General features: G+C 46.6%; 1 protein-coding gene and 1 long non-coding RNA gene across 2 annotated transcripts in view; one reads left to right on the plus strand and one right to left on the minus strand.

Annotated features, from left to right (window-relative positions):
* Positions 1 to 16,580, plus strand: part of LOC144120717 (lachesin-like) — a 96,378-nt gene extending 79,798 nt beyond the window's left edge. Inside the window, exons 4-9 of the mRNA XM_077653374.1 lie at positions 903 to 1,082; positions 6,396 to 6,524; positions 12,186 to 12,473; positions 13,964 to 14,047; positions 14,801 to 14,872; positions 16,350 to 16,580. Of these exons, the coding sequence (XP_077509500.1) occupies positions 903 to 1,082; positions 6,396 to 6,524; positions 12,186 to 12,473; positions 13,964 to 14,047; positions 14,801 to 14,872; positions 16,350 to 16,438 (842 nt within the window). The 3' untranslated portion in view covers positions 16,439 to 16,580. The remainder of the gene's footprint in view (positions 1 to 902; positions 1,083 to 6,395; positions 6,525 to 12,185; positions 12,474 to 13,963; positions 14,048 to 14,800; positions 14,873 to 16,349) is intronic.
* The window catches only part of LOC144120718 (uncharacterized), a 49,604-nt gene continuing 27,818 nt past the window's right edge, over positions 923 to 22,708 (minus strand). The window contains exons 2-3 of the long non-coding RNA XR_013312479.1: positions 6,029 to 6,100; positions 923 to 1,050 (exon numbers count right to left, since the gene is read on the minus strand). This is a non-coding gene — a long non-coding RNA (uncharacterized LOC144120718). The remainder of the gene's footprint in view (positions 1,051 to 6,028; positions 6,101 to 22,708) is intronic.

Below are 22,708 nucleotides of genomic sequence, written 5' to 3' on the forward strand. Positions count from 1 at the left end.
GGTATCCGTAAATTTCGCCCACCTGGGGTTCTTTAACGTGCACTGACATCACACAGTACACGGGCCTCTAGAATTTCGCCTCCAGCGAAATGCGACCGCCGCGGCCGGAATCGAACCCGCGTCCTTCGGGCCAGCAGCCGAGCGCTATCCGAGCCGAGCGACGGCTCCAGTTTTCAGTGCCTCCTTAGCATTTATTTTCTCGTCATTTTCTTAAACCTCAATGACACGTGCAAAAAATCAGACGAGCTTTGGTGAATACCTCTTGATGCTTTGCAAGGATTTATGTGAGCATTTTGCCCACCAATCATACAAAACGAAGGATGTCGAACAGAACGTAAGACGATAAAAAAAAACTTGGACGAGGCTGAACGTAATCTTAAGAGCACAGTGCACAACCATTAGAGATCCCCCCCGCGCAAGTTCTTTCCTGCGCCACTGACCCGGCAGGTGGGTGCTTCAAACACAGCCACAGGTGGGGTTTGTTTGTGAGACCCAGGCTTCTCTTCCCGAGACGCCGTAAGGCTGATTTTTGCGCAGATAGTTCTTCGGAAGGCTCTCTCTATCTCTCGACCAATGAGGTGATGCGCAGTGCCGCGGTGGGCAAGAGGGAACTGCACTGAATTTATTTGAATTATTTCATTGTCATCTGCCGTAGCGGGCAGGTTGCCTAACACCCGGTGGGCCACCTGCTTTATTCTGACACGGACGGACGGTTGCCGGCTTTTTTCGAGAGCGAGAACTCTAATGCTATCACGTTATAAAAAGAGTGGACGAATACTAGACGCAGACTATAGGTGCCCTTAGCTCCATGTGACACATTTTTGACTGGGAGTATACGTTACACTGTTAACTGGCTTGCGCGTCAACGCTCGCGTCACTCGATTGCCTGCGTGTACCCGCAGTGCCACCGGACATCGTGGTCGAGGAGAGCAGCTCGGACGTGGTGGTGCGCGAGGGCTCCAACGTGACCCTGACTTGCAAGGCGCGTGGATATCCGCGACCCGCCATCACCTGGCGCCGGGAAGACAACGAGCCAATCCCGCTCGGAGCCTGGAAGAATGGCAAGAAGACGCAAACACTGGGTAAGTAAAGGTGCGCGGTACAGCGCAGAGTTCGATCATCATCATCATCATAGCTACCCGTCCAGGTCATCATAATCATCATCATCACCATCATCATCGTCATCATCATCGTCATCATCGTCGTCGTCGTCATCATCATGATCACCATCATCATCATCTCCACCACCATCATCATAGCTATCCGTCAAGATCATCATCATCATCACAATCATCATCATCATGATCATCATCATCATCATGATTATGATCATCATAGCTATCCGTCAAGATCACCATCATCATAATAATCATCATCGACATCAACATGATCATCATCACCATCATGATCATGATCATCATCATCATAGCTATCCGTTCAGTTACGTCCACTATAATAGCCGCTCCAATTGACACTGCCCCATCCTGCATCATCCCTATACCGATATGGAAATGCGTCTGCGCGAGAACTTGAAGCTTTTTGCAATCACAAAAGTTCGGCTCCCCGTACTACTTTCGTGGGATAACTATAAACAGGACAACAAAGGGGACATAAGATAAACAAAGAGGATAGACTGGTAACCAACCTCTATCATGAACTTGGGTGTGTCTGTCTTTTGCGTGCGCCATGTTACTGAGACGTCTTAGCGTCATTTGTTGTAGACCGCGTCACCTGCTATGTGTGTTTTCTTCATACCGGCAAAGTCCTCTTGAATCTCGCGACTTATCATCGCGATGACACTGAAAAAAAAAAAAACGCGCTTACATGTTCACATTAAAGGCGACCGCCACTGTACACACAGCACATTCGACGCTGGTTTCCTGAAGCTCGGCGCTCGGGTGGCAGATTCTGCGAAGGTAAAACGCCAGAGTGTATGAAAACAGCTGAAAGAAACACCTCGTTGCTGCGGCACGAACTGCCATTTCACAAGAGGGTGAAAGATCTATAAAATGCTTATAGAGACAGCTTCGCAGTCTTCTTCATTTCATATTTTCGAAGAATTAATACAAACAAGGTGTGAAAGGCAAAGGGTGCTCGAGTGGGATGACAAACAAAGCGAAGCGCACCCAATTGGCACCTATCTCCCCTAGCGATTGCTTACCTCCGCGCTCCGCCTTATCAGCCGAGCATCCACCGGGCTTCCTCAACTCCGTCGACGAAAAAAAAAACGCAAAAAACACCTGTCCTTGTATAGAGTGTGTGTGTGGGGGGGGGGGGGGGGGGGATGTGCCGGGTGTAAATAAGCAGCCGTACAACTGGGGTGCAAAGTGAAAAGGACATAATCCTTCGATCCACTTATACGGGGGCCGACCAAAGACAAGGAAGCGCTACAAGCAGCGAAAAGAATTTCGCGCGAAACTCGCGGAGACAGAGCGAGGATGGGGAGGAGCACGGAGGTATCGGGAGACAAGCGGCGGCGGCGGAGGCTGCGCCGAGGGGAGCCGATTTCTTGACAGGAGCTCGACCGGCTTACAGAAAGAAGGCCTCCTCCGACGCCGACGGATGCTGCTTTCGCGGAATGCGCTGGGGAAACAGTGGCCGCTGCCCGAAGCCCCCAGGTGAGAGACATAGAAGAAAAAGAACACACAAGACGCGTAGTGGGCGGGAAGGAGGCGAAAAAAAAAAAACCTGCTGAGCTTGGGTCTGCTGTAATAGATTGCTTGCTCACCCGTTCGCTGGGAGACCCGGCGCAGGTTTCACGGTGTTTTGACCCCCAGGATCACTAAGGCTTACACGCGATCGAGTCTGCGGGAGGGCGTCACTTTCTCTCGCCCTCTATATCACTATGTGTGTGTATACAGCGCTTGTTTGCTGCTTTTTTTTCTCCTACGATTGGCAGCTTGAAATCACCAGCTGAAATGCGCTGCGAGAAAATTGGCTCTTCCTGTGCAGGTCAAGGCGAGAAAGGCGCGCCGCTTAGAGTGCACCGGTGCTAGTGACGCTGTATGTGTGTGTGTGTGTGACGCGAAGGCTCAGGGAGAGACGCGTGTTGCCAAATAGTCTCTGGGCCACAGCCGTCAGATGAAGCGAGCTTTGCGGGAAAATGCAGAGATGGACTAAACTTGAAAGAAAAATGGAGTGAGCTCAGGTTTACTTCGGTACGTTGCTTAACCAGATCTCGGATTTTCCAGTTGACCCATTCTTATGGTTTTTCGGCTCATCCTGACTTGTAAACACACCTTCGCATGAGTGTAAACACAGTATACGGAAGGGTTGCCTTCAGCAAAATAAGCCCACATTTACTTGGTGCGATACAGACGCGCCACGCTGTGATATTTACTTGAATAAAAATAGTCGGACAAAGTGCAACAAAAGAGCATTTTGTTTCATGCTACCAGGAATTCTAATTGCTGTACGGACGCTTAATTCTTATCTTACACGATAGACAGCTGAAAAGCTTCGCGTTGACGAAAGATGGTTGCAAATCTGAGACCAACAAAGGCTATGGGATGTTTGCAAGAACAACAGCTCAAAAAGTCTTATCTAAAGACGCGTGAGCTGTACGCGGTTAAGAGAAAAAAAAAAACACCGAACCATGTGAGGGCATCAGAACGTTACGCTTCTGTGTGCAATTTTTGCCCAAAAAATACCTATCCTACGTTGCCTCTGGGCCATATTCCTTTCAGACCAAGCTTAACAATGTCTGTTGCTTGGTAAGTGCTCGGCGCGGCAACAGCATTACAGGAGCCAGAAAGCAGTGCCGCGGAACTTGTTCAAGCCAGTCGTGAAGGGGCCTGCATGCTTTTCAGGAAAGCTGAACGCAGACATGTCTCGTAAAAAAAAAAATGTCCAGGCTTAGCTTGGTTAAGCCAAGAATGCGTTGGATACCTCAATGGAGTTCCGTGCTGCTCCGTTGACTCGATAGGCTATTGACTCGATCGCCATTGAAACTGCCCGTGTAGCAGCGCTCAATCGCCTTTGAGTCGATAGACTATCGGTTCGAGGGCCCTCGAAATGCCCGTGTGACAGGGGTATAAGACTGTCCCGGCGAAGGAGCGCAGCTCTTTTATACATATGCCGTGACGTCATCATAGCGCAGCGCCCATAGCGGGAGGAGCGGGAGTCAGGTGGTGGTTGCAACCGCGCGCGACCGCGCGAGTTGGGGCCCAGCTTTTCCTCCGTGACGTCACGCGCCGGCGCAGCGCCCCTAGCGGGAGGAGCGGGAGTCAGGTGGTGGCTGCGGCCGCGCGCAACCACGCGAGTTGGGGCCCAGCTTCTCCTCCGGCTGTCGTGACGTCACGTCAAGTGGTTGCGCTAAAGGTCAATGGTGGCTGCCCGGCCGCGCCCAAGGGCTGAACTGAGTGATTGCAATATGCAACGCATAAAAGCGCGACAAGTAAGCCTTTGCGCTGCTGTACTGTACTCAAGCTGTGAAAAGGTCTGCGCAATATTGGCAATGTTCACGACCTAGGGGCGCACCTAAAGGGATCCAGCTCGGCGGCGTTGCGGGGGACTGCTTCTCAGGTCAGCATAGGTAAAATCGCTCTTGTTTTAAAATTTCGCGATAGTCTAATAAACAGCGGAAGTCTCGTGTGAGCCAAACAGTAACGTCTCTCGGGAATGTGAAGAAACAACATTTTTTTGCCTTCAGCACCATAGGTAAGCAAGGCTCTGAGATTGTGGCATTTACTGGGCAGAACACAATCTAGAGGAGTCGGTCAGCAGCTGTCGGTTGAGTTGTACCTGATCAAGTTGCACCCTTTTCTATTTTTATTTGTGCTCCTAACATTATTACTCCCGTGTAACTGTAAATATTGATGCATATCTCTAATTACACACAAGGAAGAGACGGGGGGGGGGGGGGGCGAAGTGAAAAAAAAAGTGGTCTCCTTTTCCAGCTGGCTGTTTTAGCGAAAGAACTAACCAGATCTTGTGCTTTCAGTTTATTTGCAAGCAGCGGGTTCGTAAACAGTGGTCTTACATGATGAACCTAAGGCAGCTATGGTGCAATAATTTTCGTTCCGTTCTATTCGATGATTACCATCAGCCCGAGACTTCTGTGACAGTGAAAGCATTGGGAAATAACGAAGTACAGAAACAATCAGAATGAAATTGAATTCAAATTAATCAACCTCCGCTCTCTGTGCATAACGAACTACCATATCACCATAAACGTATTCTGTGATAAGCCTGCAGTCATAGAGACAGTCATGCTGAAATCTCTTCGCGCTTGAATTGTGCTAAGCGACGTTCGCTAACAAATAAAGCCTCGCATTTGCATAAGCCGTTCTGGTGATGGTAAATCCCCTTTTTAGGAACATAGGCTCAACAATCTGATAACAAATGCGCTATCACGTCCTGCAAGCGTTCGACTACACCGTAGAAACTTTCTGCTCCCATTCACTGCTGCCGCCAGGAAACTCAAGGAATGACAGCGGCTTTCTGCCTTGTTGTCGTGCAAAGATACACAAACACCGATCCCAAGGTATGTTCTTAAAACCAATATGTGATAATAATGAATGTGCAGATGAATGTCTGAATGTGCAGGTGAACACGACATAAAAAAAATGCAGTCCCGCGCGCGCCGATCCTCCGTAGAGTAATTGGCGGCGCCCGTCGCAGCTTGGAAATCCTCAATACGTGGCGCAAGGGCAGTAGCCCAAGTTGAATGCTTTCCAATGACAGCGCCTTTTCTAGAGACATAAAGGTAATGAAGTTACAAAGAAAAGTAAAGGATGTTTGTTGCAGCGTTTCGTTAGTCAATGTTTTTTTTAGTCTAGAGACAACCTTGTGTCATGTAAGTAATACGTGCTCCTTGCTGCAGTACATCGCTGGGTAATTTAGATTCCAACCACAAACACGTTTCAAGCAGTCAAAGAAACGAGTGTACTCTGCAGTAACGCATTGCTAATAAGGCCATTTAATTTAAGAAATATTGATTATAAAACGTAAATTCACCTGCCAGAGCCTGAAAAAATGTTAATAATAGTTTTGGCAGTTCAGAAAGATAGTCCTCAGGGTGCCTTACCGTGAATAGCCTCCAAGGTTCCCAGGGTTCCCAAGGTTACCAAGGATCCCAGCCTCCCTGTAGTATTCTTCGCTGTAAGCATCAATAAAGGGTGCATCCATAAAGCTTTCGTTGTGACCATCCCGAAAGAGAAACACAACCATCAGATACTCATACGTGGGAGCAGCGTTCAAAGCCAGCGCTCACCACCTGCATTTATAACCATCGTCATCAGCCTAGCTATGCCCACTGCAAAACAAAGCAACCTCCCACATTCCAATTACCACGGGTGTAATTGCCATTTGAAAACGTTTTTCTTTGCGCTAGCTGTGTCTCTTCAATAAGCTGTTTTGGTCGTGCTGCTAATCACTTTTTGCTCCTCGTGCAGTGCAAACCTACGAAGGGGAGTTCCTGACCGTGACGCGGGTGAGCCGGGTCCATATGGGTGCCTACCTGTGCATCGCCAATAACAACGTGCCCTCGCCCGTCAGCCGCAGGATCATGCTGCACGTGCATTGTAAGTCCGACCCTTAAAGTTTGGTAGCCATCATGTCTGTTTGATACACTTCCGCGATGGTGGTAGTGGCTAGCTGAATTTCGAATCCGACTGGAATACAACTCCATGCATTCTTTAGGTGGTCCTTAAATAACGTCACTTAAGGAATACCTGAAAACGCTACTGGAGACCAATATTACTTGTAACGGCGTAGGGACCGATCGAGGCTGGAAGAGGTAGTTCCAGTCATTAAAGAGTGGTACCAACCATTCGGCTTTTTTTATACTTTGTACAGTACATGGCATTTTTTGCAATCTGTTTCCATTCAAACACGGCCACCACCCCCGGGATTCGTACCCGTTACATCGTGCTCGGCAGCAAAATGTATTAGTCAATGCGTCACCACGATGGGTTTACAATGATTGGATAGGTTAGGCTAGTCAAAGGCTTTGCTTACTACTCCAGACAGCGTTCCTCTGGACGAGCTCTCTATGCATTCCCCCATTAAGTTTAATGAATATACATGAACCTTAACACTATAAGAAAAATTTTAGTAATAATTTTAAGCTATAATAATGATACTAATAAGCAGACATGAAGTTATTGGTATTTCAGATTTCGTGTTGAGGGTATTCACGTTTCGAGACACCCATAAGCACGAAGAAGTGACTTGAGATTGAAAGGATGGCTTCCTTCTAATTTGCCGAAAGCAATGCCCACGTGCACTGATCTTTGCCCTTTCTTGAAAGAGTCCCGCTTTCATTATCGATTCTGTTAAAGCTTGCACGACCGGAACCTCTGCGCTTTATCTTGCTATCCCCAACTTACTAAAGTTAAGCTCATGCTTGAAAGTCCGAACGCATTGAGCCATTCAGTACCTGCAGTGACATGGAAACGAACTTTAGGAGCTCGACCTCCTTTGCATCCCCAAAGAATTTCCATCCACCTTACAGCGCGTATGCATTCGAAGATGGGCTCCTAGGCGACGTCAACAGACACGAGTGCTTTAGATTCACACTAACAAACAACGTGAACATCAAAGCTCTTATTAGTGACGTTCTATATTTCATTATTTCAGGTCTTATTTACTGCGAGAATGTTAAGCATATTCGCAAGTGAAGCACTTAATTATGCAGCTTTAACAAGGGCTAAATTGTCATACCAGCATATTGTAGGGTAGTAAACCGATTATTTTTTTGAAGCGATGTTTATTGCCTCAGGTCATAAATACTATGAAATGAGAGATGAGGAAGATGCTTAAATAAATGAAGAAAGGTGGGATGATCTGATGAAATCAAGAAGTGAACGATGATATGGACCCTGTGTCCAGGCAACATAGGAATCTGGATTGCTCGGTGAGAGACCCACTGCCGCCGGGTGTCGAATTCTCGTCGGCTTCAGCGCAGGGCAGTCCCACAACAGGTTGTGGATATCCGCCTCACAGTCTCTGATCTTGCAGACTGGACACCCGGGGCGGGGATATAAATCTTTGAAATGCCGCCACTTGCGTGTCACAGCTGGAGTTAGGGCAACCCCTACCCGTATCCTCCGAAGCGCAACATCCTCTGCACGGGTAAGACCAGGGGGAGGATTTACGCCCACGGAGAGATTAGAGCACGTGTGCGGCACCGGAGGTGTTCCTTTCTTGTTAAAAGGATGGTGGTGTCATCCAGAGTGAGGACTCGAGGCAAAGACGAGGTTGGGGTCGAAAGGCGGGTCGCAGAATCTGCGCGGATTTGTGCGCTCAGGAGGTCACGCGGGACCCACTCAATACGGATCTGCTGCGGGAATCGTACTGCTAGACGATGGATGTCTTGGCAGATTTCTCGTCGTAGTAGGCGTGTGACGTGAAGGGCGTCGGTGCGAATGACAATGCGGGACGTAGGTAGCATGAGAACGGCGGCCACAGAGCAAAGTGCCTCTTGAACCGCAAGCACCTCCGCACAGAAGGAGGAAGGAGGTTCTGAGAGGCGAAACCTTGACGTTTTTTTCAGGGCGGCTTGCAAGGACAGTAAACTGCCGTTGTTGTTTCGCAGGCCTGGATGCTTGCGTCAACGTACATAACGATGGAGCCATGCGGCAGATTGGCGTCTTGCTCTGTAATTCGGTCGCGTAACGACGATGCCGCGCGGGTAGATGATGGCCGGCGTAGATCAGTTGGTTTGTTGTCGCTTAGCTGCACAAAACGCCAGGGAGGAAGAACTGGCGGGGGAGCCTATAGAATGGAGTGCGATGAAGCATATGCCCTGAGTGCACACGTTGTGTGTGTAAGATTTGACTTTAGGCGGCGAGCATCGCGTCGTTGCTGCACCAGCTCATCTAGTGTATTCAGCTGCGCATGTTCTTGGAGCGCCACGATCGGGGTAATGGGGGGAGGCAAGCGATGACCCTCATTGCCTCGCGATTAACAGCTTCTAGACGATCCCATTGAGCCCTTGTCAAATGCTGGAATTGGGCTTGGTAAACGAGGCGAGGTTGCACAACCGCCCGCACCAACTGTCGTGCAACATGAGAGCGGGCTCCGCCTGTTTTAGGAGCAATGCGTCTAATCAGACCCAACGCCTGAATTGCTTGTTTTTTAGCCCAAGAAAGCCAAGCAGTAACTATTTCTGACTCGTGTATTGTCAAGCCCTAGATTTTTTCGGTCGAACTTTCTTGAATTGGACTTCCGGATATATGGAGCCGAATTGGTGTTGCAGCTAGTTTACGGCGCCCCCATCGGTTGGCGACTGACACGAACGTGGTTTTGCTCACTGAAAGCTGCATACCAATTGAAGAAGCAAAAGTCGACGTAATATCTATGGCTGATTGCAGGCCTAATGCTTTAGTCATAAGGTCGTTGTGAGTGCTCCACACCGTTATGTCATCAGCATGCAATAAGAACTTAATCTCAGAGACTTCATGTAAGCGCCAAACAAGGGAGATAAAAGTAATATTAAATAATGTTGGCGATAACACCGATCCCTGGGGAAAGCCGCAAAGAGGCACAAATGATCCGACGGCCTCACCACTGAGGCGTATGGCAAAGTGTCGGCCTTCAACAAAGGATTTAACAAAATTGCACACTCTAACGGAGAAATGCAGCATGTCAAGCGATTCCAGGATGGCAGCATGATTGATATTATAGTACGCCTTTTCAGCCGATTGTTCTCCCGGTTATCCTCTCTGCCTTTCCTCCTCCTCCTCCTCCTCCTCCTCCTCCTCCTCCTCCTCCTCCTCCTCCTCCTCCTCCTCCTCCTCCTCCTCCTCCTCCTCCTCCTCCTCCTCCTCCTCCTCCTCCTCATGTACTTCTGAAAAATATTGCAGCTTGGGAATAATCCTCGATTGATCGCCTTTTCGCTGTTCCTCAAGTATGGTTTGGTAATTGGATACGTTCGATGTCAGAGGCAAATAAAAAAAAAACCTTAACTGGAAGCTTCTACTTTGGTAATATAATGTTGGTAATGTATTTCCAACATTACTGCGGTAAGGCTACTGATTGATTGGAAGTCCATTATTTTGAGAGGAAGGCACAAGGCCACTGTGGGGGGAAATGGGCTAAGGCTATTGTTGTGTGCTATTTACTTGCAGATATGACCTGGCAGGCTTAGTGTACGTGAGGTGCTTCTGACCAACTATTTCTGACACGCACTATTTCTCCCTACGAATAAAGACGATCCAGGGCTGCATCAGCCCCACAGCTGTAAAACTAGTGCGGTTGCATATTTTTAAGATTTTTTATTTACTCGTAGATCGCAAACCTGTGCATTATAAGCAAAGTGTGCGCGCTCGAAGCCATATCGATCTACTGCGTTACCCTCCCACATTTCGATGCCTCGGTGAGGGAAAGCGCGAAAATATGCCAAGGTTAGGCTAGGTGTTGCAAATCAGGGTGCCTGCGCATTGTCACAACCAAATATATTTGCATTTTCACGTCTGATTTTCAGTTATTACTACTCCTCAGATTCGACCCGCTTAGTTTTACTTTTGGCACGCGATTTTTTGGGTGGCGACGTAGCCGGTGCAAACAGGCGTAGCCGCTCTGTCGACATCGCCCGCTTGGTCACTGTTAGCTTCAGTTCGCAACAATCGGCCGCTGCATAGGTTGTGCGAACACAGTGTGTGACGGTGCGAACACACGGTGAGACAGCGAACAGCTGCGCTATCTTTGCCAGCGTCGCGCGTCATAGTATGATACAGTGTATGGGGGATCGAAGTGTAATTCTACTGTTGCTAGCTGTGTGTCTCACGCGTTAACATGATGTGTTCGCTCTTTCAGAATAGGAGCGGCCAATAGTGTTCGAAGGGAGTTTCACTGCAGTGGTCTATTCCAGATCAGTGCATTGTACAGCAGGGCACACCATTTTTTGCTGCCTAGCGCCATTCAGGTATAGATTCACTGTCGACTTTGTAAAAACTAGCTACGTATATCCCTTACAAAAAATGGCAGTCAGACAGTCTTTAGACTTCTTATAGACTCTATTGCCTTCCTACAGATATTTAGTTTTGTCTATACATAGTCTATAGATAAAAGTCTACTAAATGTGTGTGACCATAAGAGAGAGAGAGAGACTCTTTAATGAAGAAACAGATAATTTAGCCGGCGTTTCAATATCGCTGGCATGCTACTCTGCGTAGGGAGTGGAATTTGGGAGATAAAAAATATATAGATAGTCCATAGACTGTCTATAGGGTTTGTATTGCCTATAGACAGTTCTCTACGGTTTGTCTACAGAGAGTCTACAGACTTTAGAGAGAGGAGTCTATGGACACTCTATAGACTGTCGAAAGAAATTTTTGTATACCTCCGTATTGTTACGTCCCAGCATAAAACTTTGGCATTTTCCTGCTGGCCATTAGGGACGTTGCCTACATGTGTCCGAACCACAAGGACCATGTCAGTTGGAGAGTGGGGACTGCCGAGGATGTGCCATTTTTGACCACGTGCTGAGTGCACCAATCTGAAAAGGGGGGTGGGGGGTGGGGGGTGGGGTAGCGCGATACTCCGTCAGATTTTCGCCCCGAGGAAAATTATTTTGCATTCACCTAACGTTGTCATCTGGACATCTTTTTTTTTATATCCAGACTGTCCGTTTCGTTTCTACATACGCTATACTCCTCCGGACTAATATTCTGCCCTCCAATGCCAGGACGGAGCAATTGAGAACAGATAAACAGCGGACCTCCGTTTTCGGGGTGAACATTCTTGTGATTACGGCTTGACCACAGTTACAAATGGAACAATATCTCTACCGGAGATGCCGAAGAAGCAACTAAGAAATGAGTCTGGCCGAGAGAATTTTGTCACAAGTCACCATTACGAGTGATCACAAGTGAATGACAGTGGCTAGCACATACAGGGGATACATTTAACGCTGCCATCAGTGGCCGCTGATGTAAAATGTGATGTGGAATGCCAGGAAAAAGTGCGCAGGTCAGCTTTGCGGCTTTGTGATTGTAGCCTTCTGCCGCAATTTCGCTTTCCCAAGGCTCTAGAGGGCACTTGAGGTGGTGTATAGAAGAAACGTGGTGCGGGCTCGAGACAGTTGTGCTTTCTGTTCGGTGTCCCGCATGCATCTCACAGGGACTCTGCCAGTATGTGTGCCTGTATGTCATACTGTTGCTGCACATGTAGGGCTGCTTGCGCCTAGCTAAGTAACGGGGACCACTCCAGAAAGATGACGTAGATGTCTGACGTCGCAGTTCCTCCGGTGATCTGGATCCCGCTCCAGCTGGTCGGTGCGCCGCAGCGGGCCAACGTGACGCTGGACTGCCACAGCGAGGCCTACCCTCCGGCCGTCAACTACTGGGCCAAGGACAACCACAAGATCTTCTTGGACAACGACAAGTACACGCTGAGCGTGCGCAAGGGCGGATACAAGGCCCACATGCAGCTCACCGTCAGGCAGCTGCGCGAGCGAGACTTCGGCACCTACCGGTGTCTCTCCGAAAACCTTCTCGGTTCCACCGAGGGCTCCGTCAAGCTCTACGGTCTGTTGATCTCCAGTCCTCACCTTCGGCACCCTTTTTTGACATCGCTATCTCTGCATCTTTTTTTTGCGTTTCGAAGCATTGCGTTTCGCTAATTGGTCTTCACAAAAGTTTTTGCTTCATACTCGACAGTACTTTTGTTTAATATTTCTCAGGTGAGAATCAGTCATGATTTAGCCACAAGCAAAAAAAAAGTTCAAATAATGAATGTGTCAGAAAAATTTGTTCCCAGCTGTTGCAGATGTCACACCAGTATTGCCATCTGTTGTCCTATTGTGGCCCTTGTGAGGCTCAATCTATGCTCCCTTCTGATGAATAAATATGTAAGAAACTTGGATTTATTCGCGTCCGAAAATTCGTGATGTGTATTTAGTATTATTTCCTTTCCCTTAGAAGCACAGGTTAACATCGTTATAATAAAGTTCAAGGGTCCCTACGATTACTTCGTTATAGCCAGAGCTTCGTTATAGCCTGTGTTGACGGAGCTTCCAAGGGGAATCGTCACGCCTTAGTTATATTCATTAGTTCATTATAAACCGTTTCATTATAACGAGGTTCGACTATTTTATTTCGGAGGCATTCGGCCAATAGTAAGGATCCACAAAGCGTCATTTGAAACTGATTTTGGATGAAATACAACACGTAGTTTTCAGCATTAGATACAGTCTTTTGATCAAGTGCACTATTACCCTCTGGTAACAAAAAATAATTCCTTTTTTTATCGAAACTTCTTCGGAAACTGAACATTTATGTCAACAGCCGCACCTAGTTAAAAAATATGGGTTCTCAAGTGCACTAAAGTTCTGTTGGGGAACTTTCATGGTGTGTAAAATTTCTTCCCATTTTAAGGAACACTCGTGCGAGAACCATGTGTAGCCTGGGTCGTAATAATACGGACCACGCATTGGCGATCAAACTCATCTCAGGCCTTTCCTACGGAATATCAGAAGGTGCTTTATGCATAAGATATCAAATGCCGCTGGAGTACTCGGATGTAAACTCGAGAAACCCTCTATTTTCTTCGCGCAACACACGAGGAAAGTTCAAATGCTGAAGGCAGCTCCGTATTATATTTACCTCTCCTGAACATACAGGGTCATCGCGAGAAAAGTGAAAAACATGACATGTTGTGGGTGTGATATCTTTAAATAATGAGTCTTTGGTAGCAAGGTTCTCTAAGCCATTGTAAGGTGAACCCAAGTGAAGGTCTCCATTTTAATCTCTAGGCCACCGGAAGCTCTTGAGCGTGAACCAGAACCTTAGTACACAAGCAGCTCTTTATTCGCCTCTAGCGAATTGCGGTGAAAGTGACCAGAACCGAAGAAACGAATGCGTGCACAGCAGGACAGCGCCATGGACCCAGAACCAAGCAGTGGGTTCTATTAATTATGAAAGCCTCAATAGAATATTTCTTCAGCGCTCTTCATGATGCTTTGTATATGAGCTGAGAACTTATTTATGATCACATTTCTCCCTCTACGTACCCGCAGAGCTGTCTCCGCATTCCCGGCAACAACAAAGCTTGGATGCACACCAAGCTGACAGGCACCCGTATGGCCGCAGTTCCTACCACGGTGAGTCAGTTCTCGGTGTAACTATGTCCGCGTACACTTTCATAGCTGAACAGCCACACGCACGTACGCACAGCCACTCACTCACTCACTCACTCACTCACTCACTCACTCACTCACTCACTCACTCACTCACTCACTCACTCACTCACTCACTCACTCACTCACTCACTCACTCACTCACTCACTCACTCACTCACTCACTCACTCACTCACTCACTCACTCACTCACTCACTCACTCACTCACTCACTCACTCACTCACTCACTCACTCACTCACTCACTCACTCACTCACTACCATCGCTTAATTCTTCTCACGACCTGATAACAAGTTGTACATGTCGATCAATGTGAAGTATCTGCTGTAACTGTGCATAGGCACAATTACAGAAAATATTTCAGATTGGACGACAGCCCTTCACTCGGGCGAACCGCACCCTGGCTTCCACGATCTTTCTGTGTTGTTGTTGTTGTCCTCTCTTGGAGTGGCGCATACTCACAGCGGAGGAGAGGCCAGGGTGCCTTGTATTGTCAAACAATTGTGAAACAATGACTCATGTATAAATGCGTTATTTAAAAATCAATTCGTCGGTTTTCTTGTACTGTAAGCAATACTGCTTTTAATACAAGAAAACAGAGGAAGCCATTTTTGACGGAGAAATATAGTCGATCTAAGAACGGTGTAAACATGCTGCATTTCTAAGAATTTAATGAATCTTCGTAAGTACTGTGAATGTCGTGTAAATATTTTTCAGATGGGAAATATTTTGCATCCGAAGATGGCTTTTCCGAAGACGAAGAATCTCAAAATGGTATACCACGGCAGGGTGAGCTTACTAGCAAAGTTATTCTTGCTGCTGTTGGCGCCCCTTATTTTTTATACCAAATGAATCAGCTTAAAGTGACCATGGTTTTTTTTAAAAAGGAAGGAGTGTTCTAGCAGAGTGAAAAAACTGAGCGCTGCGGTGTGTAGAGCGACCTAGTCTGCAGCATTTTTGTCTTTGTTCTCAAGAGTTAGTTAACTAGCGAAGACTAATTAGCCGACATTTAAATTATTGCGCTCAGGAGTCTGGTGTCAGTTCAGAAGTTGCATATAAACTCGAAAAACAGCCGGCTGAAGTGTTTTCGCCAAAGTAACATTTATGTCACTTTCTTTACCGGACTGAAAAATCCCGCTAAATACAAAAGCTGCCACGTGACAGCTGCTGGCGCAAATATCTCTCGTCCAGCGCACACGAAAAAGCCCCGTCGGTGACTGTGCTTCGAAGAAAGCGGAAATTGTTTTCTTTGACGCGTCTTGATTCGCTTCAGCAGCACTATCCGGTGACAGCTGTTGTATTGTATTTTGCGGCCTTTCTTTTAAGACCGGTGAAAAAAAAGCTGCGGAAATGGTAGGTAATCTGTTGCAAAGATTTCAGCCGGCCCTTTTTTATTTCCGCGCTGATAGTGTATTCCTAGCACGAGTATTTACAAAGTTAGCTAATTAGTCTTTATTAATCAATGATGTTTCTTTAAAGGCAAAAATACTGCTAGCTAGGCCATGCCGCTCTCAACAGCACTCAACTGGTTTCGCATGACCTAGGACATTCCATCGTTTCGAAAAATCTTGGTAACTTTTAGCTGGGCTACTTCGTATGGAGTAAATAACAAAATATCATAAGGCGTATAATATATGCTGTGCCTTACATAGACCACTCGGAAATATTTTCAGATCTCTTAATGAGCTTAATGAGCCCTGTAAAAGCCACCGCTATTGATTAGTTCTGAAACGCTTCGACATAAAAACGCTAAGGGGCATTCGGATGATATGGATTATTATCTATTTTATATAGGCCATCCAGGACACCGGTGCCGCTTTGCAGAGAACGCAGAGCTCTGTAAAGTGAACTCGCAGTATTGTGGCTGGCTTAATCTCCTAGTAACGAGCCGAGTTCATTCATGGCGCGCGGTAGCAAGCGGCTACGTGACAGCTAGTGTAATGAAACTGACTGTGCCGCTTGTTGTCTAGCGTTGAACAAATGTTAAAAATCGCTTGTATTAAAAAATGTTCAAGAAAGACACATAAAATAACTGATCACTATGCTTCTTTTTCCATGTAAAAATATATAACATTCAATCTCATTTAACGTACACACTGCAGGGGAAGTTTGAAAAGCAAGCACGGCATGTTGCGGTGCGCACACCATGGCCCTGTATTATGCAGCAGAGAATTTGGAATATTGAAATGTTTTTATTTTTCAGGCAGGTGTCCTCTGGAAAGGAGTGATGGTTGCTGTCTGTGTTTACATGCACTTTGCTTTTCAGATGCGAGCCTCGGAGTTTCGATCTGCGCTGGTGCCAGTGCGACGCTCGTGGCCGCATTCGTTCCAATGGTGCTCCGTTGTGCGAACTGAAACCGGCGAGGAACTTCGTGCGCACACACTGCGCGAGACACCGGGACAACCGTGCGCTTTCGTCGTCAGTGCGGGGACGCTAGACAGGACGTTGGGTGGTGACATCTTTTGTTTTAGAGTTTATTAAAAAATGCCGAGTGTTGATCTCTCGTCTCACTCTGAACGCATGGCTGCCTGTGTGGGGGTGGGTTGCGTGACGACACATTTTTGGGTGATCCCTGAGTCGATTTGGGACGTTAAACCCGCATAAACCCATAAAACAAGCAATATTCTGACTTCCCTGATTTTCAGTGCTCGTAGAACTAAAGGTCAAGCATGGATTTCTGAGTACCAGCTTGCGACAGAGGACTCACAGATTGAGTGAGTGAGTGAGTGAGTGAGTGAGTGAGTGAGTGAGTGAGTGAGTGAGTGAGTGAGTGAGTGAGTGAGAGTGAGAGAGTGAGTGAGAGTGAGAGTGAGTGAGTGAGTGAGTGCCATGGAGCGTGTTTATCCTGTTATAGTGCACTAGAGTCTACCGTTGCAAGGTAGGTCGTTTTAGTTTCTCTAACCGTGTGCTCATGTAAGTGGTGCTTGCGATATTTCAAAGCTACGAAAAGCAGACAGTCTCTGTTTCCAAAAAACTTCAGGAATATTTACAGACTAAAGGAACGCCTAATTTGTTGCGCCTTTTCTTCGCCGCTGTAGGAGGCTTATTGATCGTATAAATTTCTTTCAGGTGCAAAACCGTCTTCTAAGATCGCTCAAAACTGCACAACTCTATTCTAGCTCAGCTGCTGCTTTTCTATCATAAAATCTTAAGACAAACAAAGCAAGCTACAGTATGTATTTGGCGAGTTGAGGAAATCATGGCGTCTCGGTAAAGTTTTCAGCTTACTGAGGCGTTGCTGGACACACGGAAAGAGTTCCTATGGTCTATATGCTTCAAAGGCAGAGTGATGGCTCCACGATTGTGCGCTGAGACCTAGAACAGCAAAATTTAGAGTTTTAACACCAAGGGGAAGTGAACGGAAAGAGAACTGTGCCAAATAATCACGCGAATGCCAACTTCTGCCAAACGAACTTCTGATTATAAGTAAATAAGCAAATAGGTTATTTCAGCAAGGCATGAAATAATTGAATAGAAATGCATATTTAGGGATATGAGATCATACCTGCAGATATATCAAGAGAATTAATTACAACGTAGCAGTCTAGCCACCCGGCAGGGCAATAGGACAAACGTCGGCACCACTTAGACACAATAAACTTGGCAACTGGCACCATACCTTCAAGATATGTCTTGATGTATAATACTTATTAAATTGATCTTAAGAAGCTTTACAGTTGTTTAACAATAGCCGTAGCTACAATGGTCTCTGCAAGGTAAGCGACAAACTCTCAAGCATTTCAGCAGTTTTTGGTTCAACACACGTGGCTAGGTGTGAACAAGACTTGCGTCCATACCACAGCACTGCGAACAACAACGCCAACACTGCTTTCCTGCAGTTGGTGCACTGGAAGATAAGTAAAAATGGAGTCATTCAAACAAAAGCAGAAACCTCAGGTACGTATCGAATGAATGAATTAACATTTATTGCTAGAAGTGTTGGCTGGAGCTGTGCCGATTTCGGGTGTCATAATGCCGACCTCTGACAGGAACATTCCATCAAATATAAGCTTCGGTTGGCATCACCAGTCACCGAGAAAACGGTAGAAAAAAAAAATAAACGTGCGTATTTTGCTTAGTCTGAACTCGGGGCCCAATGCGCTAAATGGTAAATTATAAGTCCAAATTGCAGAGAAATTTAAATATGACATTTAGTTACAATCATCTTTTCCGAGGAATACGCGTAATATCAATAGTATGTAAGCAGAGTGATGTTTTTCTCTCCATCAGGCGCAATATACAAAAAGAATTAGTCGGTGAACCGGGGTAACAACTTAGGGAGATTGCTGGGTGAGTTGCATGCTTCGGAATGAATTTTCTAAATAAGATATAACGGCGCGAAGACCGTGCCATTTACAGGTTTCCCTGTTGTGGTACGAGGAGGTTGACATGAAACTTAGCGATGTGCGTTATATGCGCAATAAACAAACACCAACCGTACCCGCTGCGGGCACAAATAGTAAGTCACAAAGAAACAAACTGCATCGTCTCCTGAGCTCTACGAAACTGGCAGCCAGTGTGCCTTTAACGTTGTGATGTGTGCAACTGGTTTTGATGTGCAGCCCTTGTCAAAGATATACAGTCCCAAGGGGTTGCGTCTAAGCGGAGCTCTCCACCACCAATGCACTTAATTTCTTACGACAGCTTATTTCAGTTTCGAGCGGCTGAACATTGAAGATGAGAATCGAGCCACTGGATGGCACTGTGTGGTTTTCTGCATGCAGTAATAACCCCGAGGGCTGTATATATTTGACACGTTGTACAACCGTTCTTTTAATGCACACACTGGTGGGTCAAAGTGAACCACATAATGAAAAATGGCCCAATCTTTCTATTTTTTGATAGGGTGGGTATTGGTGTACCCACTCCGAATTCTTTGAATGCACCCACAGCGGACAGGAAATATATACACATCTCCTACAGAAAAAAAATAAAGTTTTAAAGGCATATCGCCCTCGAAAGCTCCCAGGTCAGTTTGGGAGTGGCGTAAGTTGCGCCCGTCGAGCCGGTCTAGTGCAGCTCTTGCAAATATCCTGACTCTTGTTTAATGCAGAGGTGACGCATACATTTCGGTGCGTTTTTTCGAGTTGTAAGTGGCTGCACTGATTAGAGCAGCGGAAATGTGCACTACCACAGTTTTGACGAGGCCATTATTCTTCTTCATTTTGTTGCCTCAGCATACTATATAAGTCTTCTGAAACGCTTGCTTGAAATCCCAGATCCACAGTGAGTAAGCGAGCGGCACACAGGACCTTAACATTTAAAGTGACCGCGGAAGAGATTTATGCACTTCTAGGCGAGGTTGTTCGCAAAGTTAACGTTCCCACTTACGCATGTTCAAAAAGCCAGAGCTAAATGTGGCGGAGGACGCCAAAAAAATATTAATTTTCCCGACTGTATTATTGGCGGGAAAGTAATCTGATTTGACCCTTCTCCGCATAACACGAGTTTCTCACCATAAGGAACACATACTTAGAGGGGTTTGGCCACTAGAGCCTCAGTGGCGCCATCTTCACCATACGACGTGCACTGCAGTGAAGCGTGCCCGGGGTGTCCCTGGAAAACGGCAGATGTCGCACACACGACGCGGTTCTTAAAGCCCCTCAGTGAACCTTTAGCACTCCTCGGTATCGCTGCATAATGTGTATGCCTGCTATGCGTGTATTCGAAATAATGATCGCACTATACCTTCTTCCTGCACTTACTTGTTCGTAGAATGAGCGCATCCACTATTGTTGCGTTGACGTATTATCAGCAGTAGATAATAATTTGGATTCCTTGTTCCTTATATGATTCTCTCTGGCCGTCCGGCTTTTTATGCACCATCCCGAGAAGCAAGACTCGTTTCGCAAAATGAAGAAGCCAACGACTATATTTTTTCTATTACTTCTAACGATTCCTACCATCATGCAACAAGAAAAAGCACAAAAAGTACCAATTAATGGATATTAAAAGGATGCAACAAATAGAAAGGTGACGCGGGAAAATGACTTCGGTCGGGATCATTTTTCTTTCCAAATGCACACATATTTTCTGAAAAAAAAAATTGGCACGCGATCGATGCACCGATCCGACGGCGCATCGATGCATGACAGACAGATTTATTTACATCCACCTGTGTTGCACAGTTGACCGTTTAAAGCAGACCGCGCTCCCATAAAATACGAATATTATGATTCTAAGTGTGTGCTTTAATAATACACCACGAGTCCATCAATTTCGGCTTGCTCAACAATTTCAACACGGGAACCACGAAAAGCCGCTTCGCCAAAGATCACTTATCTCACGTTCTATGCTGATGGCTTCCAAAAAAACAACAACCGGAAAACGGGTTGAATTTCACTAAACAAAAATAAAAAAGAATATTCGAGCGGTCTCCCTCCATGTCATGCATGCAAGTAGTGAACAACGTGCATCGCACTACATGCGATGGACATGCTCTTCTGACGTCAGGGATCAAAAGTTTACAGACCAGCAAGCTGCTCTCAAAAGCAAAAAAAAGAAAAATATCGGTGCGGTAGACACTCTCAAAATGGCTACCGTACGGAATGAGCTCAAATTTTGAAGAAATAAATGTAGCAGTGTCGTATAAAGAATAAAGTGCAATCAGCAGTCTATGTTCAAAAATTGGTTGTCGCGACTCCTTTAAACTCGAGTTCCGCCGCTCCGGCCGGGTAGCCCGCCCTCGATAAAAAAAAAATGAGTTGCGCGTAGCCAGATCGAGATCGGTAGAATTTATTTTTCTTTTTATTATAGACCAGACTCTCCAGGCTAGTCACCCTGCCTATGCATTATTCAACGATATACCTCGCACGCGCTCGTTTTAATAACAATAATTGGTTGTTGGGGAAAAGAAATGGCGCAGTATCTGTCTTATATATCGTTGGACACCTGAACCGCGCCGTAAGGCAAGGGATAAAGGAGGGAGTGTAAGAAGAAAGGAAGAGAGAGGTGCCGTAGTGGAGGGCTCCGGAATAATTTCGACCACCAGGGGATCTTTAACGTGCACTGATATCGCACAGCACACGGGCGCCTTAGCGTTTTGCCTTCATAAAAACGCAGCCGCCGCGGTCGAATTCGAACCAGGGAACCCGGGAACGCGCTTTTTTTTAAATTAAATATGCCATTTCGGCTGCATGGTAAGAAGCGCGTCAAGACCATCAGCTTAAATATTATGAGAGTTGGGGAAGGTTTTATTTCTCGTAAAGTGTCGTGCTGCTTAGACATACAGAACTCCACCTGAGCTTGTAATCAGTGTATGCAGCTTATGAAGGCCTTACTTACTTCCCACAGCCCCTCGTCTCGAAATGCTTTGCGTGTACCGCTGTGAGTTGAATCCTGTGCCAGTTAGCGTGTTCAGCCTCCTCTGACGATGTCGCAACCGTATGAGTGCTTCGAGCAATGTATAAGGTCAGGGTAGGGCCTGTAACAGCAGCAAGACCACGACGGTAACTCGTAGCAGCTCGTTTTACGACCGCTTTAAGTGCGTACCACGCAATGCTGCCCGAATAGAGGGCATTGTCTCGTTGGCTCGAAGCACAAGCTCCCTCATCCTCTCAAAGCCAACGGTTGCGAAACATCGAATCTGGAAGTGGGGGAACCTTAAGGGTAATAAGGTTCGCCAAAGAGGAAAATGTCTGATGAAAAAATTCAGGATTAAAAATAACGAATAAATTCTAAGAGTCGCAGCTAATGAGCGAAGTAAACTCATGGGTGGCCGTGTGGTTTCCCGTGGCTTGGCATGCTGCTTGAGTGAAAAGGCGAGACGCTGGATAAGTTTACAAAGGTTTTATATACAGTTTATAGACAAGAGTACACATAAAGGAGCAGAATTGGGTAACAACTATCCCCACTGGGCCTATTGTCGATCGACTTGCACTTGAAAGAGGTACACCGCGTTTTAAACTACAGATCCTGGAGCTCCTTGCACCAGCTTCCAAACAAAGTCTTCTAACCACGGTTGGCCCGTCCTACCACGTGAAAGCAAGGAGAAGCAGCAACGGACCCCCTAAGTGCGCAGTTTCAAGTCTAACTAACGTCGTCTCCCTCTCTGAAACTAAAAGAAAAAAGGATAGCAAAAGCTGTCTTGGTGTGACGGTTCTTGGATGCCATTCGTTGAATATGAGATCAAGACGGATGGGTAACATCACTATTGCCGACTAATCAGAGTCGCCAGATCTGATTTCACGCTCTCTGCCCTGCCGTTGGGACCTTGGCGAGCAACATTCTGATTAGCAAGTGACGCGGGCCCGGCGTCTCGCAAGTGTGCGAAAGCAGCCGCAGATAGGTCACGCTAATACGGCACGTCGAAGCAGCTATGCGACCCACCGACGAAAGGCGTGCCCCGGCTCACTGTGCAGTAAATTTTTCTTAACGTCATGCTTACCCTCAATCTCTGAGTGTTGCTTGTTTAGTAACAATCGTTAACTAATGCTTTAATTTGAAGAGTCTTGCACATGACCTACTGCCTCTTATGCCTACATTTATTGGCAGTGTTTATATCGCTATTTTATTGCTTCCGGTAGTGTTTCGTAGTGCTTTTCGAGCTATGGGAAAATTTTTCTCTGGTTACGAAACCAGAGGAGCTTACGGCCGAAGATGACGCGTAATAGAAGCCGGTCTGC

The sequence above is a fragment of the Amblyomma americanum genome, chromosome 2, assembly GCF_052857255.1.
Source record: "Amblyomma americanum isolate KBUSLIRL-KWMA chromosome 2, ASM5285725v1, whole genome shotgun sequence".
Taxonomy (NCBI): Eukaryota; Metazoa; Arthropoda; class Arachnida; order Ixodida; family Ixodidae; genus Amblyomma; species Amblyomma americanum.